This window comes from Colias croceus, chromosome 2 (genome assembly GCF_905220415.1).
Source record: "Colias croceus chromosome 2, ilColCroc2.1".
Classification (NCBI taxonomy): domain Eukaryota; kingdom Metazoa; phylum Arthropoda; class Insecta; order Lepidoptera; family Pieridae; genus Colias; species Colias croceus.
Genome location: NC_059538.1, coordinates 6,226,058 through 6,250,839, shown reverse-complemented (window position 1 = coordinate 6,250,839; position 24,782 = coordinate 6,226,058). Strand labels below are relative to the sequence as shown.

Sequence of the window (24,782 nt, the reverse complement as noted above, 5' to 3'; positions counted from 1 at the left end):
TTAGGTGCTATTATAGTGTGTCGAATAACTCTAGAAATTTTATAGATATGAACTAATTAGTGTTTTTGTTGAATCAACTCTTCTTATTCGTTATATTACAGAAGGTTTTATTACTGGTGTCTATTCGGATTTACATAAAACAGTACTTAACAAAGGAATAAAATTTAACAATAAAAAACTAAAATAGCTTAAAAAAACATTTAGAATAATAATATGTATGAATACTGAATTAAACAACGGATACAGATAGTAAGCAATAAGCATGGCTAGCCTTTGATATAAGACGTTTATCAAATTTTCTATACACTCACTACAGCTCAACATTACCTATTCTTAATATATAAAAATCAATGCCACTTTTCGTTGTAATTCCATAACTCGAGAACGGCTGAACCGATTTCGATAATTCTTTTTTTATTATATTCCTTGAAGTACGAGGATGGTTCTTATGTAGAGAAAACGTAAACATGTACCACGGGCGAAGCCGGGGCGGACCGCTAGTTACCTATAAAAATCGACGCAATAATAAACATCAATAACCAAACCATCACAACACTAACTGCCTTTGTACATTCCCTTTATACTTGTACCTAAAATTTATATTAAAAATCATATCTCCCTTTGCAAATTATTATACATTTCCCCTTAGTGGTTACAATGCAGACGAATGTACAACTTACCCTCTCCACATAGTCCTTCAAGTTGGCAAGGTTGGCGGCTATATCGGCGGAGGGTTTCACCCGCGCGGGGTCGATCTCGCACGGGCGGCGCTCGTGCAGCACGGCCGCGAGCGTGGGCCGCAGCACCGAGCGCAAGTACGCCGCGCCCGTGAGACGCATCGCTTCGTCCATCATTTTCGACACTAGCGTGTTGCCGCGGAATATTGTTGTCGCGTCCCTGTTGGAGAAAACTTGTACATATCAATTTTTGTCACGTAATAACTAATAAATAATTAAAGCAAAATTATTCCTTAGAATTGTTCTTAGCTCCTGTAACTATCACATCTTAATTTTAATAGTTAATATTTGTTAATGAAACACACAAGTTACTTCACGTTCCACTAAAAAAAAACCTAAATTGTGTGTTACTTTGATAAATATTAACTATAAAAATGCAGTTCCATCAAGAGGTCCGCTTACAGCAGCTTACTTTTTAATTTAACCCAAATTGTGCCATTATTCCTGAGGATCCACAAAAGCCTTTTCAAGATACTTTACACGTAACAAAAACACTTATCCTGGCTATAACAAGGTCATTTATTGCAATGAAAACAAACGGATTATATATTATCTGATAGCAAAGTTATGCAAACCCAATTTGAAATGTTTGTTTACCAAAATAATGTAGGTATTTTTTGAATGTATTATTACAAGGAGTTATATCTTATTATGTTATTTAATTTTTTATAAATTATCATTAATCATGTACATTTTTAAATTTAAATGAAATTACAATGTAATCACATAGTAATTCATTGTTTGCTATACATTATCTTCATGAATATAATCATGGTTTATTTATATTTTTATCAGTACATTTCACTTCCTCTGTATGCGTCGAAGATCAAACTCGCTTTGCACCGATAAGGCTTATCAGTGCAAACTTAGATAAAGTCTCCAGTTTACAATAATAAATTACATTGAATTTTCACAAATTAAAGACAGGATTCTGGCGTGACTCATAATCGTAAACAATGAAGTTATGAAATTGTTCAAGCTTATTTCGTACATTTGTAATAGTCACCACTTGCTGGGGGTAATAATAACTATATCTGTATATAATAATTCTATTCTTTATGTTATGTGCCAATTGTAAGATAAGCGAATATCGTTTGAAATCTTTATTTGATAATTCTCAGGTCAATGTTAATATTACAAAATAAAACATTTTATTCGTGTCATTACGAAAACGCTATTTAAAACTTAGAATAAAAAATACACAATAAAATATGGTGCAAATTAGCTCACGCAACGGGGAGGTACATTACTAAGAATTTCCCACAGAACAATCGTATTATATTGTTATATCTGTCATCACTTTGCTATCACACTAAAAAGATCTTTATGTCAAGAAAGTCATCAGTGCTTTTATTATATCTGCGCAAAGAAATCTCAAGGCATTGGATTGCGAAAACTATTATAATCCTGAGTGTTACAAATAAATTATATGCTATTTTTCAATTTACCGCCTCCATTACGAAACTCGAGGACCTTATCAAGTTTTAAACATGGCTTTAAAAAGCAGCTTCTTACCGAGTTTCGTAACCAGCCTTAGTCGCATAGGATATTACAGGGTGCGATTGTGTTTATTGTTTATTGTGTTATATTGTATTTCATATCTATATTACCTATATGTAAAATTATGTTATTATGTCTTGTTTATGTTATATTATTATTATTATTAATATGTACTTGTGTTGTGTATTCTACTAATTATTATATATTTGTATATTACCTATATTTAAGTATACATGAGAAATAATAATACGTATATTTTATAATTCAAGTCTATTGACTGGCACTCCAACAAGGGGCTACTGAAAATCAGCGCTTCACAACAAGTGCAGCACATGCTGAGTAGCGACCCTTTTTAGCACCACACTGATTAGGAATAAGTTCTATTTTTTTTTCTTTTTTAATTTGTTGCTTTTGTTTTGTGTTTATTATTTTTTTTTTCCTTTTATTATGTGTGTGGTGTTGAATAAACTTTTCTTCTTCTTCTTCTTCTTCTTCTATTTTAAGTATTCATTTGCTCATGTGACTTTTAAATTCTATCTAATTTAGTGAATTCTATATACTCACGTTAAAACTGATATTTCCGAGTCGGCCAGCTCTTTAACGATGGGCACGATGAGATCATGGTGGGTGAAGAGCCTCACTAGAGGTTGCGCCGCTTCAGTCTTGTTCGAAACTATTTCTCCGAGAATGTACACTGCTGACGTTGTAATTGGCTGAAAATAAAGATTATGTCTTTGTAGGATTATGTTGTTTCATGAAAACTAGACATTCGAAAAGATTACTGTTAAAAATATTTAAATTTCACTGAAGTTATCCCTTGACGGCAAATAGAAATAGATCCCAGGTGAGCCTCGTAAACAATACTGCAAAAAAAACTTTTTTATGTAATAGGAACGTCCACGAGTCGGATTTCGACATTGAACCAATATTGATCTCATGCAGAACCAAGCAATAGTCCAGTAAAACGACATATAATGCAGACTAAAATACCGTCCCACCTTCTGCTGAACGCTCTTCAAGAAGAGCTCCTCCAGCTGGCGGTAGTGCTGCAGCGGGAACACGTGGTCGACCGTGTACTTGAGCAGCAGCCGCAGCGAGCCGAGCGTGGCGCTGCCCGCCGCCGACAGCCGCGTGCCCGGCGGCGTCGCGCCGCGGGACAGCGCGCCGCCCGCGCGGGACGTTAGGAAAAACCTGACCAATTTACATGTTTCAATAAATACTGTCTGTTTTAGGCAATAACAAATTACAGTCATATAACGCCTATTTAACTTTCTATACTCCTAACTATAGCCGGACACTAAAATTATCAAATCGACGTGAAACAAATAGGTAATGAAATAGACATTCTAGCATTTATAAGGATATTATCTATACATACAGGGTGTCCCAAAAAGTAGTGATGAACGGAAGCTGGGAGGTAGAGGACCTAGAGGGCTATCCGAATCACCCCCATACATGTTATGCGATTTTTCGTATTTTCGGAGTTATGACGTTTTTTTCAATTTTTCGCCTATCGCCGAGTATGATGATATTTTCACTCATGGTGACGTCAATTATTGCGCTAGATGCTTGATTTTTTTTGTGTGCTAAGCATAAAGGTAGGCCAATTCATTATGGTAACATTTACTATCGTTAGATCTTCGAATGAAGTAAAAAAAAGAATTAAATGCCAAGAAAGGTAAAATTACCCAGTATGTCTACAACTTCAAGGGCCCATAAAAAAATAAAATCACATAAAAAAAGTTTTCCATTTGGCTTTTAAAAACTTGCTCTATCTATCAGGTAGCTTCCCTAAAAATTTCATTTTATTATTCAGAAGGCTTCAATCGAAAAATTGTAATCTAAGTGTGGTAAGTGCAAAAATTTTATTAACGTGATGATCATTAAAACCAATAAATAGGTGTTTAATTACCAGAAATTTTTAAAATAACCCCGCTGTTGCTCAATGTAAGTGCGACATCACCATAAAAAGTTGTCTTTTAAATGTTTGAATGCCCTTTCATCATTTTTAATGGTTTCTTCTGCTTCTATGAATTTCCGGGTTATTTCATCCAAATTGCGGCATTCTCTCAAGTAGCCGAGGTCTTCTTAGTATCACTATAAATCAAAGGTCGAGGGACCGTGGAGGCCAGGCTTTAAGGCAGGCGTCACCGGCGCATGCGCAGGCTGCAACGACCAATCCATCTTTCAGGGCATCTTTGCCCTTTAACCTGGCCTCCACGGTCCCCGGACATAAACCCTATTGATTTTTTCCGTGGGGATACTACAAAGACGAGAGACTGCCACAATTTGGACGAAATAACCCGGAAATTCATAGTAGCAAAAGAAACCATAAAAAATGATAAAAGGCATTCAGAAATTTAAAAGAAAACTTTTAACGGTGATGTCGCGCTTGCATTAAGCAACAGGGGGGTCATTTTAAAAATTTCTGGTATTTTAACATCTTGTTATTGGTTTTAATTTGTTTTTATTATTCATCATGTTAATTCAATTTTTGCACTTACCACATTTAGATTTCAATTTTTCGATTGAAGCTTTCTGAATAATAAAATGAAATTTTCAGGGTAGCTACCAGATAGATAGAGCAAGTTTTTAAAAGCAAAACGGAAAACTTTTTTTATGTGATTTTATTTTTTTACGGGCCCTTGAAGTTGTGAACATACTGGATAATTTTATCTTTCTTGGCATTTAATTCAAACATCTAACGATAGTAAATATTACCATACTGAATTGGCCTATCTTTCAGCTTAGCAAACAATAAAAAATCAAGCATTTAGCGCAATAATTGACGTCACCATGAGTGAAAATATCATCGTACTCGGCGCGCGATAGGTGAAAAATTGAAAAAAACGTCATAACTCCGAAAATACGAAAAATCGCATAACATACATGGGGGTGATTCGGATAGCCCTCTAGGTCCTCTACCTCCCAGCTTCCGTTCATCACTACTTTTTGGGACACCCTGTATAATAAATCTGTAGAAGGGTCAATTCTGTACATTGAAAATATAGAAAAAATAAATACCAGGGGGTGTTACTGGATCGATACCAAACCCAAATATGCGATTAAAAATTTTTGTCTGTCTGTATGTGAAGGCATCACGTGAAAACTAACGGTTCGATTTTGATGAAACTTGGTATAATTATACCTTATTATCCTGGGCGTAAAATAGGATACTTTTTATCCTGGAAAAATACGTAGAAAAAAAAATCTTAATTTTTCCGCGCGGACGGAGTCGCGGGCGGAAGCTAGTACACAATATTTCAATAGACTTTAAGTAGACTATGAGAATACGGAACGCAAACCCTTACATCTTTTTTATAGTGAAAAGTATTTTGGCCGATTCGACCCTTTGTTTTAGAGTTATGGAATAAGACTCAGTCAATAATCAAATAAAATGAAAATTATATTAAACTAATATTATATATTATGTACTAGCTTCCGCCCGCGACTCCGTCCGCGCGGAAAAATTAAGATTTTTTTTTTACGTATTTTTCCGGGATAAAAAGTATCCTATTTTATGCCCAGGATAATAAGGTATAATTATACCAAGTTTCATCGAAATCGAACCGTTAGTTTTCACGTGATGCCTGAACATACAGACAGACAGACAGACAGACAAAAAATTTTTTAATCACATATTTGGGCTTTGTATCGATCCAGAAACACCCCCTGCTATTTATTTTTTCAATATTTTCAATGTACAGAATTGACCCTTCTACAGATTTATTATATGTATGTATATGTTACAGTCAAAACCCTGAACCAGTCAATAACGTTATTGACCGGTAAAATCAGTTAATAAGGATATTGACTAAGGGCGTCGGTTAATATCCTTAATAACTGATTTTATCTGATTAAACCAGTTAATAACGTTATTGACTAAGGGCATCGGTCAATATCCTTATTAACTGATTTTAAGTCGAGACATCTAGTCAATATAGGTTTTAACCGACGTGCCCAGTCAAAACTCATAAAAAGTTAAGGACGTTAGTGAAATAATTATACTAGAAAATCATTTAAAAAGGTTCATAAAACTTTTTAAAGTGCATAATATTTAAGAGTTTTATGTTTTATTAATTAATTCGGGGTATTGTTTGTAAACTGCAACCGCGCGAGAATACGTGCCCCAAAATATTTTTGAAGATGGCAATTGTGTTTTAATAACAACTAGGTTTCCCCCCGCAGCTTCGCCCGCGCAGTCAAAGAAAAACCGCATAGTTCCCGTTCCCGTGGGATTTCCGGGATTGCGTTAGTTTCTGATTTGATGGAGTGACCTGCAGGAGTACTTCGAAGACTGCTACTGGATCTAATAGACGAATAGAGCTAGGAATGCCGAGTTTGGGCTCGTTTTGTTAGTTATGTCGAGACCTTACCTCCGGACTTGATGGAGTGACCTGCAGGTGTACTTCGAAGACTGCTACTGGAACTAATAGACGAGTAGAGCTAGGTGTGCCGAGTTTGGGCTCGTTTTGTTAGTTATGTCGAGACCTTACCTCCGGACTTGATGGAGTGACCTGCAGGTGTACTTCGAAGACTGCTACTGGAACTAATAGACGAGTAGAGCAAGGTGTGCCGAGTTTGGGCTCGTTTTGTTAGATACGTTGAGACCTTACCTCCGGACTTGATGGAGTGACCTGCAGGTTTACTTCGAAGACTGCTACTGGAACTAATAGACGAGTAGAGCTATGTGTGCCGAGTTTGGGCTCGTTTTGTTAGTTACGTTGAGACCTTACCTCCGGAATTGATGGAATGACCTGCAGGTGTACTTCGAAGACTGCTACTGGAACTATTATATGAGTAGAGCTAGGTGTGCCGAGTTTGGGCTCGTTTTGTTAGTTATGTTGAGACCTTACCTCCGGACTTGATGGAGTGACCTGCAGGTGTACTTCGAAGACTGCTACTGGAACTAATAGACGAGTAGAGCAAGGTGTGCCGAGTTTGGGCTCGTTTTGTTAGATACGTTGAGACCTTACCTCCGGAATTGATGGAATGACCTGCAGGTGTACTTCGAAGACTGCTACTGGAACTATTATATGAGTAGAGCTAGGTGTGCCGAGTTTGGGCTCGTTTTGTTAGTTATGTTGAAACCTTACCTCCGGACTTGATGGAGTGACCTGCAGGTGTACTTCGAAGTCTGCTACTGGAACTAATAGACGAGTAGAGCTAGGTGTGCCGAGTTTGGGCTCGTTTTGTTAGTTATGTTGAGACCTTACCTCCGGACTTGATGGAGTGACCTGCAGGTGTACTTCGAAGACTTCTACTGGAACTAATAGACGAGAAGAGCAAGGTGTGCCGAGTTTGGGCTCGTTTTGTTAGTTATGTTGAGACCTTACCTCCGGACTTGATGGAGTGACCTGCAGGTGTACTTCGAAGACTTCTACTGGAACTAATAGACGAGTAGAGCTAGGTGTGCCGAGTTTGGGCTTGTTTTGTTAGTTACGTTAAGACCTTACCTCCTGAAATGATGGAGTAACCTGCAGGTGTACTTCGAAGACTGCTACTGGAACTAATAGACGAGTAGAGCAAGGTGTGCCGAGTTTGGGCTCGTTTTGTTAGTTACGTTGAGACCTTACCTCCGGACTTGATGGAATGACCTGCAGGTGTACTTCGAAGACTGCTACTGGAACTATTATACGAGTAGAGCTAGGTGTGCCGAGTTTAGGCTCGTTTTGTTAGTACCCGCTGGTCACTCCATCAAGTCCGGAGGTAAGGTCTCAACATAACTAACAAAACGAGCCCAAACTCGGAACACCTAGCTTTACTCGTATAATAGTTCCAGTAGCAGTCTTCGAAGTACACCTGCAGGTCATTCCATCAAGTCCGGAGGTAAGGTCTCAACGTAACTAACAAAACGAGCCCAAACTCGGCACACCTTGCTCTACGCGTCTATTAGTTCCAGTAGCAGTCTTCGAAGTACACCTGCAGGTTACTCCATCATTTCAGGAGGTAAGGTCTTAACGTAACTAACAAAACAAGCCCAAACTCGGCACACCTAGCTCTACTCGTCTATTAGTTCCAGTAGAAGTCTTCGAAGTACACCTGCAGGTCACTCTATCAAGTCCGGAGGTAAGGTCTCAACATAACTAACAAAACGAGCCCAAACTCGGCACACCTAGCTCTACTCGTCTATTAGTTCCAGTAGCAGACTTCGAAGTACACCTGCAGGTCACTCCATCAAGTCCGGAGGTAAGGTTTCAACATAACTAACAAAACGAGCCCAAACTCGGCACACCTAGCTCTACTCATATAATAGTTCCAGTAGCAGTCTTCGAAGTACACCTGCAGGTCATTCCATCAATTCCGGAGGTAAGGTCTCAACGTAACTAACAAAACGAGCCCAAACTCGGCACACATAGCTCTACTCGTCTATTAGTTCCAGTAGCAGTCTTCGAAGTAAACCTGCAGGTCACTCCATCAAGTCCGGAGGTAAGGTCTCAACGTAACTAACAAAACGAGCCCAAACTCGGCACACCTTGCTCTACTCGTCTATTAGTTCCAGTAGCAGTCTTCGAAGTACACCTGCAGGTCACTCCATCTTTTCAGGAGGTAAGGTCTCAACGTAACTAACAAAACAAGCCCAAACTCGGCACACCTAGCTCTACTCGTCTATTAGTTCCAGTAGCAGTCTTCGAAGTACACCTGCAGGTCACTCCATCAAGTCCGGAGGTAAGGTCTCGACATAACTAACAAAACGAGCCCAAACTCGGCATTCCTAGCTCTACTCGTCTATTAGATCCAGTAGCAGTCTTCGAAGTACTCCTGCAGGTCACTCCATCAAATCAGAAACTAACGCAATCCCGGAAATCCCACGGGAACGGGAACTATGCGGTTTTTCTTTGACTGCGCGGGCGAAGCTGCGGGCGGAAAACTAGTTGTTATTAAAACACAATTGCCATCTTCAAAAATATTTTGGGGCACGTATTCTCGCGCGGTTGCAGTTTACAAACAATACCCCGAATTAATTTATAAAACATAAAACTCTTAAATATTGCACTTTAAAAACTTTTATGAACCTTTTTTAAATGATTTTCTAGTATAATTTCACTAACGTCCTTAACTTTTTATGAGTTTTGACTGGGCACGTCGGTTAAAACCTATATTGACTAGATGTCTCGACTTAAAATCAGTTAATAACGATATTGACCGATGCCCTTAGTCAATAACGTTATTAACTGGTTTAATCAGATAAAATCAGTTAATAAGGATATTAACCGACGCCTTTAGTCAATATCCTTATTAACTGATTTTACCGGTCAATAACGTTATTGACTGGTTCAGGGTTTTGACTGTAACATATATAGATATTGTCTCTAACGAATTAACACAAAAAGTTCGACCGCCTTTCCAATTTCTAAACCCTTTGAAGGTTTGTGAAGGGCTATTGTTTAAAGCACGATTCGCATTTCTCCTCCATACACTTTAAAGTTTCCTATTCCCATTGTGGTCATCAACATCAAATGAAAAAGCAACCAAGCAATAGTATTAAATGTAATTCTAACTGCATAACTTTCCATTGCGATTAAACGGAAGGCAGCAAATGGACCATTCAATGCAGGGTTGGCTAGTAAACGCTCGGTTTCACGCTATACGAGCGCAGATTCTATCACTTGCGTCATGCAGTACTATTTTCGTGTGTCATTTTAAAATATGTACATCTATTAATTACAGACTCAAATTATATTTTAATTAATTAATATAATACCTTAACATAACGAAAAACTTAAATCTCTGCGCAAATCAACTACTAATTATATGTTTCAATTTTTTTACACAAATGATCCTTACCATGCACATAATGGATCAGGTGCAGGTTGTCTTAATTGTAACCTTACTTCTCCAAGAAAAACAGGCGTAGCCGCATCATGCCACACTGATACTCTAGCTTCACAAGCTATTCCAGCCTAGAAATAAAGGTAAAAATACATTATTTATTTATATGTACAAAAATTAATTACACGTTTTTCGTGAATTGTGCAAAACTTACAGATTGCGAGCCATCTTTATCCTTAGGATCAGCCTCTATAACGAGATCAAAACAAAAAATTTCATCAAACTGAGGGTTGACAGTCTTCTTTCTTGGTTTCGTACGTTTTTCAACTCTTCTTCCATTTGAATACAGTAACGTCACAAGAGCAAAAGGATCGCACTGACCATTTTTCGTTGTTAGTTCTGAGCATTCCAGCACCCTTAAGCGTAACGTGTCAGGACCTACACGAGCGGCACAATGTCTTTCTGGGTCCGACCAATAGTCGGCTGCGGTGGGAGAGGTCAATGCATCCGATTCAGCCATCGTATGCATTGGTGGTTTCGTCCGTATCGCCCATTGGGCGCGATCTTTTAAACTTTCAGATCGCGATAGAGCTAATGAGGGTTCAGTCGCTACGGCTGCTAATAATTTTTTACTCGTCGAACTTGAGCATGAACCGAATCTCATACTCTCTTTACAATATTCCGATAATCTAGTGAGATTGTTTGCTTTCGTTTTCGTCGAATAGTCGTTTTTATCTGTAGCCGGGTCCGGGTCAGGCGGTTTTGGATCCATTCGTAGCCGTTTTCTGGAGTCCTCGAGGGACAATTCAATGTACGCCTTACCCTGAACTTCTGAATCTGCATCGACTGGTCGTAGTGCAAACCAATGGTCGGTGTTATTGTATCTTTCCAAGTCTTCTCTTTTGATGGCAACTTTTCCGAGGACTTTGTCCTGTTTACTAGCTTGCTTGTCACGGTCGAACACGTATATGGACAAGTATCGAAATCGTCTGGGCACCTCGAATTGAAACTCTTCGCCGAAAAACGGACTGCAACAAAAACATTACATAATTACGCATATGTCAAATATAATTAACAAGTATATGATCACGCGACTTGTTAATTAAGTTACTATAGAGATATCAAATATGAATATATTGTCTTGGCTAGAAACGTTCTCCATTTATCAGTGGGCAGTCAAGTACTGCGATAAATGATAAAATACCGATTTTAGCAGTAACAAACTAACAAGTTCGTACATTCGTTAATTATGTCGATGACATTTACATTGTTTTAATCAAATACAGTTGCAATTACGAGAGAATCATGTAGTATAAATAAATGGGTACAGTAAAACAGTACCGCTTGTTTTCTAGTTTCCCAGTCGCAATGATCACGATTCTCGCATCTATTGTTTCAATAGATAGGCGAGAATCAAAAAGAAAATAATATAAATCGATTTCTTTCAGAATACTTCTTTTTTATTGAAGAATGTATTTCTTAAATTAGTAATTAGTAAGATGTTTACTTGGGAGATATTTTAATATGTTGAAGCTGTAACAAATATTGAACACTATGAAACATCCATGTCCCTTCAAGTAAACATGACGATAAGGATCGCGCTACGGATGTGCGTGGGCCAGCGTCGTTGTCGACAAAGGTGAAAGTTTTAACACTCGCCTTTGTGTAATACAGCCGTGGAAATTTTTGATGTACCGACTATTATGAAAATTAACACTCATACTGTGTAACAATGTGAACATGATGAATTGTTTATTTTGGCCATACCGTACTATATGACACGGTTTTTCCTTTCTTCGTGGAAGTGATGATTTTATTAAACGTTACGGATGAAATGTGCACATTTTGCACAAGTGGGTACTATAAAATATTCAAATAAAAAATAATCTAATATTCTGTGGCATCCGATTCTGTATTGTTATATAATAAGTAAAGATAGTTTGTAATCTAAACTAAAGATACATTTTTGACATTGCTATACAAAACAAACAATTACAAATAAAACCGTCGTTCCTATGACTTATCATAAAATTCTGAGAATTATGGTCGTTTTAAACTTCTAGATATGGTAGGATTGGTAGGTATTAAGCCGGCGTGCTCGCAGACGCATCCGGCGCCACAGCAGTATTAATAAACCGGAGGCGGAACCGCCACCAGCTGAGCGGGGGCGGCGGATGAACACGAATACTTTATTATATCCCGGACATAAAAAGCGAACTAGTAACGCACGCGGCACGACCTTACGGACTTGAACCGTATCTTACGAGTTACTTAATCCTTTCCGTTGATCCGCTAACCGGTTGCATTCTGTCATTACATTAATTATTATAATATCTACAGCTATGCATAAATGCTTTGTTCGGAATGGATACATTACTCAATTTTTATCATGTTCCACATTTGTTATTATAATATTGCGATCGGCGATATGGTAAAGCTATCATGATAAAGCGAATATTCATGTGATTCTTGTATTTCCTTGTCATTCCCGAAACTTCAAAAATGTCGGTTATAGTGGTTATAAACAATCTACTACAAAAAATAAGTGTTTGCATCAAATCCCCTCAGAAGACCAGAGGAACTTTATTGTGCCCTTGAACAATCTTGCAAACAAACCTAGAATACGAGTTAGCGGCAATACAGAGCATTGCACTCGCTGGCTCATCGCTGCCTGCCTAACGATTTCACGCAGTAACCATTTTACACACCACATCGTTCCGGTGCAATTTATCACTTAGAAGCTTCCGCTAATATAGCAACAATCTGAGTTTAAAAGGAACAGTTTTAAGATGATCTCGAGTTTAAATGACTATTGAGCATGACATCACATTGTATAATTATCTTTCTTATGCGTAATACTTGTGCCATTGACATCTTTTATTGTTTGTGATATCCAATATCAACAAAACAGAAAAAATATAACAGTTGTAATCTGTACTTTGTAAACTGTTAGGGAAAATATCTACCATATCGAGAAAGGATAATAAGTAATTAATAGGTTAATGTAGTATGATACAAATTACTTTTTATAAGGTTATTAAATCTACGTAGCAATGCATGAAGTGTACACAACATTCAATGCTGTTTGGACAGGGACAAATGAGCGATAAGGTATCATAAGACAAAGAACCCATTAAGTAACTCGCCAAGAGGGTGACGTGACGTTTCCTTAGACATCCGTCACCGCGTCCTGCTCACCTCTGGGGTCACTAAATTATTATCACATTTCCGTTCAATCGCTCAATGAACAAATAGATTCCTGTACGCTGATAAACATTCAATATGGAAAGAGTATAATTGGGGCATGAGTCATGAAGGATTATTGTTAATAGTACTTTTTTATTGTTTGTCACATCGGCATCCCTTTTGTGCTCGAAATGTAAACTGGAGGGTGTAGCGGAAGATACGTTCCGCAAGAGCGCGCGGCCGCCGGAAGTGCATCCGGGACGTGGCGCGCCACACCACACCCCTCCGTCACACAATCGATCCTCCCCTTTCTAAAGCAGATAAATTACTGCAAACACTAAATCGTCTTTATCCTATTTTCGTATGTTACAGTTATTTGACAACATATATTTTTACGGTCATATCTTAAGTTAGATTATAGAGATATAACACATTATTTCAGGCCAACATGAATACACACAAATCTTAATATGTATTAACGAAAATAGGTATGCTATATATCTAATATTTAAATATTTACCATAGCCAAAATAGTATAGCGTATTCCAAAAAGTCAATTTCAAACGTTAAATGAAATCATTTGTATATAAAGTAACGAATAACTATAAGAGAGTAATTAAAAAAATTCTCAATGATAAAGCTGATTCCAGATAAGCAAACTGCGTAAAAAATGTGAACGAAAAACATGTTCGTACTACACCTCTAATCATTCTTAATTTACGAGCGCAATGAACAATTTTACAGCCATTCATAGCGAGCGAAACCTTGACCCAATAAATATTATGTTTGCTCCCTAAATTTAAAACGCTGGAAACGTTTCCCACACTGTATCAGCCGGAAGGCAGTCCGGATACTGGACAAAGGGACCGTTATGACCGGACAAATAGAATGGACAGATTCCTTTAGTAGAGGTAAAAATAAATAGGTCGGTACAGTCGATTTATGCTGAGTTTGATTGCATTTACTTTTAAATTTATCGTTAATGTAATATTCATCGTAAATTCTTACTTGAGTGTTCTTTCAATAGTGGATGTGCGAAATATTTCTTCTTGGTCAAGTGACAGGACACAGTATATATCACGGGTACACGCGGCTCCATTGTTGCGAGCTGGTAAATTCTTGGCTTCACCTAAAGTAAAAGAAATTTTATTTTAAAACATTAATACACAACACACAAAAAGCAACGATGGAATACTATCAGTAGCTGTTTTAACAAATTGTAGTACCGAATTGAGCAATAAATACTGGAAGTCATTACCTAAATGTTATGATAAAACTTTTTTTAGACCATAGTTAATTTTCATTTCGCAAAAGCTGTTAAGCCCAGTCAGAAAGGTACTCAATTAATGAATTTAACCAGACAGTTTGGTACTCAATTAATGAATTTAAGTCCTTAGGATGCCACATATTTTGTTGACTTATCAATAACGTCTATATACAAATATTCATGATTTGTATTGGAGGATAGTACCTACAAAAGTATACTTAATAGTTACTATAGTACGTCGACGGTAGATAAGTACGGGAAGAGTCTTTAGTGTAAGTATTGTGTAAGGTAGAGATAGGGGTATAGCGATTATTAATTCAACATGCGTGCAACTTGAAAAGTTATACGAAGCGTGACCTAGCGTCACTTAACGAGGTGTCTCCAATTACACGCGCCATTGGACTCGCCTAGCCTTTCTGCTCGCGTGTCGTCATCGGTCATTTGCGTAAGTGTTCATACAATTGTTCCAATAAACTCGACATCAGAATAACTCGATTAATACTACTAAATTGCATGTTTTACCTTAATTACCTTTGCGTATACCAGTAACATTGAAATTTGTTGGACACCCGCCAAATACGACCTTGCTTCCGTTATTAATGAGTCTTGCTTTTGCATTTCAAGTGTCAACAGGTGATAGGTGTGTATATTATAAGTACATAATTATATAATTTAGTCACGCAGTGATGAATCCATTCATAACCCTTAGTAAAAAAGATGCGCCAAAAATATTAGCGAGGATGGAGATAAATCTCTCAAGTGTTTGAAGCGTTCATGAATGGTATTTAAAGAAGGGTCCACTGATTGCGTAATGATTGCGACCTCGCCAGATAAAGCCGTACATGGCCGGACAAGGCAAGTCAACCATTACATATTTGGCATCCATAAGAATTAAAATCCCGTCGAGCTAATCAAGGGACTATGTACTATATGTAACGTTTAATAAAAAGCTTTGCATCTCAAAAAGAAAACTACCTAGGTACCTAAAATATTGTGAAACCTAATTTCCAAAAATAAACCTTGTAAGTTACAAACAATAAACGTTAGAATTAATTATACGTTACGAAATAATCACACGCACTTTGCGTCACGAAGGTGAAAAGGAAAAAGTTCTCACATTGTTATTTGCCTTGACTAAATATCTCACCTATCGTTTCTATTATATTAAGCCACTACACCTGCATGCGAATATCTATTTGAAAAAAAATAAAATTATAAAAAAAATCATCGGTATCCGAACCGACTTCGCATCCTTCCGTTTTAAAATCTTTAGGGACACTCCAATAATTTCTAAAATATTTATTTAAAAATGTAGAAGTTCCTTCATTTTTTATGTCTCATAACAAATAGCATTATTGTTGACGCATTTATAATTGATCAAAGAAGAGATAACTTGATGATTTGTCTGATCCATTGAGTGAAATAATATTGTATTAAAATTAAAGTATAATTATAAAAGAGAAAGACGATCCAAACGAAGTACATAGAGATATAATAATAATAATTGTTGATGAAAAAACGACCACCATAATCTCCAACGCGACAGTAATACACGCCAAACAAACTAGACCGTGGGAGTGAAACGGGAATCTGAATAAGCTTGTCTGAGGAAACGAATTATATGTACTTATGGAGCACAATAGCAAATACCGTCATTACGATATTTCCACACTTGTATGCGTGGTGCGTTTCTTTCGAAATCGAAAGTACTTTGGCAAAATAATACGCGCCATTCGCGTAACTAACTGTGGGCTTAAAAGGCCAAATACATATATACAATCACCCAGGTTGTAATATACCTATCCCCTGTTAGAATATTCTAAAATTTACAATTGATGTAAACTTCAATGAAATTAATTATATCTTAGAATTGAGGTTTACAATTAATTCAAATTACTTAAGTTTAAAATTGTTAAAAATAAATTTGATTTGTATCATTGTATGTAAACAATTTCTCATAATATAATTTTCGCATTGCAATTATGTTAATATTAAACGTTGAACTATTAAATAAATATTCATTGTTAAAAGTGCGTAGGCAATTACAAACTAGGTATTGATATAATGATCCTGAGAGCTCGTGTACACAAGAGCATCCTACGTAGCCCGTAGATATAACTTTTGTATTAAGATATCTAGGTCCCGTCCTACGACAAAATAAACAGGTGGGTTGCGAAAACTTGGCTTGTATTTTTGCAAAATACATTCATAGCCAACTAACAGCAAGTATTTTGTAATACCATTTTAATAGACATTTCGCATATGATTTGCACATTATTTGGTAAACCTTCACGGTTTTTTAACAATTCTCATTGTGATAAATTAAAATAATAATATGCGCTATTACGTTATTTTTAACTTTAAATGTTATACACATTTAACACGAATGCTATATTTACATAAAAACTTGAAACGAACCACGATGATGATCATTATCATGTTTGCATTGTTTACTGGATATTTGTGACAATAACAAATTAAATTAGATTCTTCTTTTGATACCAAAATAAGATTAAATGAGATTTTATGGTTTATAATTCATCACCAAATAAACTACATATTCAACGTAAGTCAAATATATAAAAAATATATAGCATAATATTATAAAATAAAACAATTTTCAAAAATTAATTCTACTTTTGAGATAAACGTCATTCCTTTGTGCCCGGACCGCTAGTCATAGATATTAATTATTGTAGAAGAAACGTGCAAAAATTGGGATAAGATACAGGAAGCGCATAAAAGTAAAAGGGACAGATAATCTGATTCATAAGCGACATTTAAAATCAGAGCCGATTACTTCATTATATGTAGCAATTAACAGAAGGTAGTATTGTTCTTTTAGAAAATCAGGAAAATATATAAGTATCACCGTGTATATGAGCGTGATCCTCAGAACCTCCGTCGTTTTAAGTAACACAGGTTAAAATTATTGATTCATGACAATTAAACAAAACCAAAGACAGAAACGAAATGCGAAAAAATTAAAGTACAATAGCTGTAATTGACATATGAACCGAAGAGGCATGTTAATGTTATCACAATCTTATCTGCGAACTCAGTAGTAGATAAAAGTTTTGAATGAGCATATAACTCCACGTGAGATTTTCAAGGCGACGCGGACGTCGTACATCGATAACAACGATAAATGAGCGCGTTTTTCATTAACGGGCCGTCGGGTTTCCATGAATGGATGCGCTGAATGGAAAACGCTAGGCCGCCCCATTCACGGTATATCGCGCATCGTAGATAACTCTACCATCAGCGCGTTTCAAGCACGCAAACGTTTGTGTGCCACTCACCGGCCCAGTAATCAACGAATGCGTCACGTCACGCTCCTGAAACTAAACTATTTTATTATGTCATCCTTCAGATGCACGAGTTATAAACTGCACTGTCGTTATCATTATGTTGGATGACGCTGCATTGATCCTCTTAAATTTAAAATGTGTGATGATTTAATAGTCCAAATATGCAATATATTATGTGAACGAAGATGTGATATGCATAAGGATAATTTGAGGGAACTTGAAAATTATGTGTGCAATACAAAATATATATGTAGTTTAATGTTTGAAATTATGTATTTGAAGTAATAACGATTTTTCAATGTTCTTTTTTTTGTCTTAGTTTATAATTTTTCATAGTATACTAAGTTTCAAAGTATTATTGTCATGTAGACCTGAGTCTATTGTGTATGATAGAAGAGGAGTGAAAAGGGTCAGGAGTCATGCCCCGGAAGGCGTACTGCACTCTTATCACTACAGACATACTTAGTCTTATCATGGATTTATATGCTCGCGCCGCCACTAACATAAATCAATCAACTTTATAGTGATAATATCTTCATGTTTGGTAATTGCAAACTATTAAAATTTAATGAGCAAAATATCTAAGAATATTACTTTAATAGAGGATGAGATAATAGTAATCATGTCATCAGTTATTTTATAAAATCTATTTCTTTAATTAAATAATAAATAAAGATATGCATAATATCCTGCACTATACTAATAATATAAAGTTGAAGAGTTTGTTTTTTTGAATGCAATAAATCTCAACTACTGAATGAATTTTAAACATAATCCCTGAGTGCTATTAAGATACTAATTAAAAATGTGCTGATAAAGTACCATTGGTGCAGGGCAAGTAATGATTATATGGGAGACTGCTTGTACATAATATATATAATATTAAGAATAAGATATTTTTTAAATGACATAGTAAAAAGTAACTAAAAGCTTTGAAATACATATGTATGTAGTGCTGTATTTTGACTGTATAATAAAGAAAATCATTATTACCAATAGGTAGGATTTACCTTCCTTAAATCTAAGAAACTTATGTTTCCTTTCAAATATCAATGGCATTTTTTCTTTAAAAACAAAAAAAATTAATATTTACCTATACTAGTTTATTCTTGTGAAAATATAACAACATCATTTTGGATTCTGTATTAAGAAATAAACTTAAATTTAACATATTGATAATATATTATATAAAAAAGTAATTTTAGTAATAACTAATAAGTATAACTAAAGAATGGATTTTAAGGGTTTTTGGGTGGCTCTGTTTGAAGTTAAATAAAAATTAAATGTTGGATAACTCATATACCGTGGTGCAGAGCTGGGAAAAGTTGTTGGCATAGATAACTTGAGATACATCGCTGCTAGTACCGATAACTGAATTACATGTTTTTTAATCAGGGACTCTTCACAAATAAGTACATGTAGGAATCTAAATACAAAAAAAAACAATTTTCAATAGTAATCAATTTTGAATAGTATTTTGATATTATTCATATCTTAGTTATTTGAAAAGTATGTATATTGGATGATTGAGATTAAAAGCCCTGTGCTTTTACTATGTATATATAAATTAAAATATATATAAGTAAATATATTATATAAATTAGGTTTAATTTCTCTTTACTGAACCTGTTTGGATTTTATTATTGTATTTTCAATTGTTTCTTTAAAAGTAAAAACAATTAAGTAAGAAAAAGCTGAATATTGAGGCGCAGTTATAATTTAAATACTAGGTTACATTAACTTCAATAAAGTGAATTCACAGATATTTAAGTATTCTTAGCCCTCCCATCAAGTGTTAGCAATTTTTGCTATTTATCATATTGCAGCGTGATTTAAATCTATAGAATCTGTGAACCAGAATCAATAGGACTACATTCAACATTATTGATTACGAAATATGAAACATTTATATTAATAACTATTATTTTATTGACAAATCTAAACATACATTACCTACTGAATAATAGTAATCTCTATATACCTAGATATAAATATGAATCCCTATTTCCCTTCGCCTTGGCATCACCCGTGAACGGCTGGACTGATTTCAATAATTCATATTTTGATGTGTTCGTTATTGTCAGGAGAAGGATCTTATGAAAGAAAAATCAAACAAAATGCAAAACATACCAGCCATATAAACTTTACAGGTTTGACAATTTGCACGGAAGGTCTGATGAGTCTAGAAATATCTGTATACTGTATTAAGAGCAAATTAACATACTATTATTATAAAAAAGAAAGAATATTGATTGATTAATATTAAAAATGAATACAATCATTTTACGATAGACCTATTTCATACAGGCAAAAGAAATTCTTGAATATTGTTGTATTTAACTATATGAAACATGCTACCTGACATGTTCTCATTGAGGTAAGCTTCGAAACTATAACTTTTACCATATTATATCTCTTTCATGTTGAAAATAGTTAACTAATAGTTATTTACTATCACTAACTTATAAAACAGAGAAGAAAATGAACTACTATGTACCAATAAAGAAACTTGCGCTGTATAAAATATACAACAACATTTTTCTAGTTTGAAAAACTTTAAAAATATTCCATGACCATAATATACTTCTTTACTTTATATGTAACATGTAAAGCTATACAATAAATGGTAATTAGTATTTTGTTCACGTTACAACTATACAATAGTATACAGCCGATATCTAATCTAATATGATCATAGCACGAGTTCATTGTGTTCTCGGCAATTCATTCATAAACTGCGCGAACTGTCAAAGCATCATACGACAAAAACAATGGCCTATTCTGTACCATAACATAAGATAGATCCAACCATCCTAACAACCGCAACGTTCCAAAGCTCTTTCTTAAGTTCTTTCTTACACCTAATAATAAGTACATATCTAAACGGAGTCAATTCCCGAGAGGAAACTTTAAATTAAGTTATAAGTGTTCTCACCAGTTACCACCTGTTCACTACAACTGTCAACAACACTTCATAAACACTACATAATCTACCCTGTGGCAATTTCATCCAATAATAAATGTTACTTTACAAATCATTACTATTCAATGTATAAAGTTATGCACTGATACATACCGATCTTTATTTTCAAACGTTCTTCTACTCGCACTTTACGCGTTTCGTCCGCCATGTTAAATCCATAACTGTTTATCTCTTTCATCCGCTGTTATCTCTTTCGGAACGAGCCCCTCGGCCGGCTTGTCCCGCCACTTCCGGAGTGTCGTAATGTTCTACTTGAGCCTGTTTCCAACAAGTTATGATTTACCTAAATTGAACTCACGGTACACAAAACTGTTCAAGTAGTTATTAACAAATAAAAATGTTCTCATAATCCGTCCATGAATTGCTTGCATTGCGCATGTGCTCAGAATTTCATGCACTTATTTATCAATGAATACACTAATGGATTCTTAAATATCTGCACTCACTAAACAAAAAGCACTGAAACACACACGATTGATCGAGGAATGGGGTTTCGATTGTTAATTACTTTTCACAACACCTAGCACCAAGTCAATAAAATCATTTGTCTCATTGATGAACAAAAAGTATGAATGAGCAATGACGTCACGTCACAACATTGCGCCTGCGCGGCTCCAAATTCACGCACAGACAACTGATTCATTATAAATTCACTACAGACTTTAAGGCTCAGTGTAGCCAGATCTGAAAAAGATGCTCCACCAAAATTTTTGTCATACCGGATTAAGTACTGGATACACCGTAGTCAGAGATTTTTAAATTAATGGTACACCCACACACCATTATATTTAAGTAATTATACAAAATTCTTAAATAGTTAAATAGCAGTAAAAGTAAAATATCTGTGAATAAGGTTAATTTATTTTCTTAGGAAACATATATATAATGCTATTGCATAGCTTCTATCGCGGGCCTTGAGCGCGGGGACCGAATCCAGAAATTCCGTAACGAAAAAAAACCTCACGCTCCCCACTCCGACGGGCGTGTGGTGGTACGGTGGAGTGGCTTGAAGGCATGCTATGCAATAGCTTTACCGCGGGCCGCTTCAGCCCCGAGTACCACACGTGTTTTTTTTATTATACCCAATTATACCGATGTGCGATTAAACAACGAAATACAGCCACATACAGAATAAATTAAATACTTGGCAGGGACCTATTTTTAGCAATACCCTTGAGCAATACCCAATGAATAAAATTTTTGAGCAGTGCCCAGTTCCTCTAGATTTATTTTCGTATAGAAAACAAAACATTCTTTTCGGTAGGTTACTTTACTTATTTATTAATAAACTAGATTTCCGCCCGCGGCTTCGCCCGCGTTTGCAAAGGAAAACCCGCATAGTTCCCGTTCCCGTGGAATTTCCGAGATAAAAGCTATCCTATGTGTTAATCCAAGTTACCCTCTATATGTGTGCTAAATTTCATTGTAATCGGTTCAGTAGTTTTTACGTGAAAGAGTAACAAACATCCATACATCCATACATCCTCATCATCATCATCATACAAACTTTCGCATGTATAATATTAGTAGGATTTAAAAAATAATAGGCAAAAAGTAATAGTGAAACGCGGCTCTATAATTGTCACTTGTCTATACTAGTTTAAAGTTTTCTGGATATATTTATATTGGGTTGACATTTTCTAATTTCTTTGTTTTCACCTCAGGTTTTCACTTTTCTTCGAGGTTTTCTTTGAACTGTGCTTCAGTTATAATCAAAGAGTATTTTAATAGGGTAGTTATAATAATGTACTCTGTGAACTGTGCTTTGAACACAGAACATTTTCTCATATATAAAAAAGTACTCTGTGACAGAACATCATCAAACCTGTGCATCAAACAATAATTTACGATTAATACCTAATACAAATCTCTATTGAGAATCTAAAATTATTAATTTTATTTAAAAATGAGTAGAGTAAATAAATCAATACTAATTATTCCTTGTTACTAAATGTTCTCAAAATAAATGAATTGTAATATTTATTGAAAGTTCTATAATTATTGTTAACTGTTGCCAATAATTCTTGTAAAAAGTGAGGAATATTTCACACACACATCAGTGACTGTGAAACACGTATTATAATACTAAAGATTTATTATATTATATTCTATATTATAGAATACGAAGTTTAAACATGATTGATAATTACAGTCATGTTGACCCTAAAATATTTTATATATCTGAAAGCATACCGGGACCACGAGAAGATAGTAAAGAATATTCTAATTTAATAAATAATTATAATTCTCAAATCACACAAAGCTGTGATTGTGTTAAAATATGTCCCCAAGAATGTGATTGTATACTTTTAAGTAAAATACATTACAGCACCATCCAAACATCAAAAGCTAGTAAAATTTATGAGAACAATGAAATTGAAAACCTGGGAAATAGCTACATACTAGAATGCAATGATACCTGCACTTGCACTGAAGAGTGTTCTAATCGAACTGTCCAAAAAGGTCCAATCAAAAATCTTAAAATAAAGCTTTGTAGCAGTGAAGCAAAAGGATATGGCCTTTTCACTAAATCCTATATACCAAAAGGAATTTTTATTTGTGAATATGCTGGAGAAATTATAACTAAAAGTGAAGCTGATAGGAGACAATCTTCCAACGCCTCAGGACAGAAAATGAATTACATTTTTTGTTTAAATGAAGTTGTAGAAAACCAAAAAATGCAAACATTTATAGATCCAAGTGAATTTGGTAATATAGGCCGATACATAAATCATAGTTGTTCACCAAATTCTGTGGTGTTGCCTGTGCGTGTTAACTGTCCTATTCCAAAATTGGCAATTTTTAGTTGTTGTGATATATCACCTGAAGAAGAAATCACTTTTCACTATGGCGTGGACAGTTTAACTTGTTCCACACAAAACACATTGAATGATAGAAAATTATGTTTATGCCAGAGCCCCCAATGCAGTGGTTTAATTCCTTTCAATACATATTGTTAAATGAAGTCATTATCCATATAGGTACATTTTATCAAAATTTGCAATAGCTGTTAATATTGGGATCAAATTTATTGTATTCAAATTTTAATCCATATGTCTATAATGGAAACTAGCTGCCTTTGCAAGAAATATATTTGCATCCAGCAGTATGTACAGCTATTCCACACTGGAAGGTCATCACTATGGTTTGGACAGTGGACTGCAGTTGAACATGCTAACATTAAGCTAAGCAGACTAATTTTTTATGTCATACATAATAATATTTTTATATAACATATTATGTACCTACTATCAATATTTGGAATATATTATACTATAATATATATATATTTTTTTTCTTTTAAAAATTAGTTAATATTGTATTTGTCTTAGGTATTTGTTATCAAATTCAAAATTGCTTGTTATTGTGAATGTTTCGACCAAGGTTTCGACCGAGATTTTAAATAATATGTCACGCAGAAACTTCCACATAGTGGCAGCTACACACGATACAGTATACTCTCGCAAGCTTGGACTTGTACAAATTCACGTATTTCGGAGCTTGTTCGGAGCCGACCACAAACGGCTCAAGCATGCTTGCACAAATATCATTAAACTGATATTCATACAAGCATGCGTATCTGCTCCATTTAAAACAATATTATCATTTTTTGAAAGTGAGCTACGTTGTGTTCTTGTTGTGTTGTTTTGTGCTATGGATGATGCAGTGGCATTATTTGGCTTTATTTTAGCTACGAAAAAACTGAATACTTACAAGAGAAATCAAACACTATGGACTAAAGACTGGCTAATAAAAAGAAAGCATTATTCGCACATCAATTTGTTGAATGAATTGAAATTTGCACCCGTGTAGGCGGCTAAAACACACCTAAAACAGTACTGAAACTTGCGCGCGCTCCCACACACGTTCATGTAAACTTGCGCAAACGCAAAATTTGCACAAGTTTGGGAATTGAAACTTAAAACTTTTTAAGAACTTGTGCAAGTGAACAACTTGCGCAATTATCTTCCAACACACGATACAGTATACTTGCGCAAGTGGCTGCCATAAGGCAATACCAAAGC

At 35.3% G+C, this 24,782-nt stretch overlaps 2 protein-coding genes across 3 annotated transcripts in view; one reads left to right on the top strand and one right to left on the bottom strand.

The window, feature by feature from the left end:
• The window catches only part of LOC123705665 (GTPase-activating protein), a 28,269-nt gene extending 6,870 nt beyond the window's left edge, over positions 1 to 21,399 (bottom strand). The window contains exons 1-8 of one of the 2 annotated variants that reach the window (XM_045654587.1): positions 21,204 to 21,399; positions 20,851 to 21,015; positions 14,205 to 14,325; positions 10,225 to 11,038; positions 10,026 to 10,141; positions 3,236 to 3,428; positions 2,802 to 2,950; positions 681 to 897 (exon numbers count right to left, since the gene is read on the bottom strand). In XM_045654587.1, coding sequence (XP_045510543.1) covers positions 681 to 897; positions 2,802 to 2,950; positions 3,236 to 3,428; positions 10,026 to 10,141; positions 10,225 to 11,038; positions 14,205 to 14,325; positions 20,851 to 20,935 — 1,695 coding nt within the window. In that variant the 5' untranslated portion in view covers positions 20,936 to 21,015; positions 21,204 to 21,399. Of the gene's footprint in view, positions 1 to 680; positions 898 to 2,801; positions 2,951 to 3,235; positions 3,429 to 10,025; positions 10,142 to 10,224; positions 11,039 to 14,204; positions 14,326 to 20,850 lie in introns of both variants that reach the window. The other variant, XM_045654586.1, reaches the window with a different exon arrangement.
• A 1,002-nt stretch (positions 21,400 to 22,401) lies between these two features.
• Positions 22,402 to 24,040, top strand: LOC123705697 (histone-lysine N-methyltransferase SETMAR). Its single transcript, XM_045654661.1, has one exon. It carries the CDS (start codon positions 22,893 to 22,895, stop codon positions 23,715 to 23,717), a length of 825 nt encoding a protein of 274 aa, XP_045510617.1. The 5' UTR covers positions 22,402 to 22,892; the 3' UTR covers positions 23,718 to 24,040.
• The last annotated feature ends 742 nt before the right edge of the window (positions 24,041 to 24,782 follow it).

Bases quoted from the DNA above. Each gene is read 5' to 3' on its own strand.
- LOC123705697 (XM_045654661.1), top strand. From the start codon at position 22,893: ATGATTGATAATTACAGTCATGTTGACCCTAAAATATTTTATATATCT.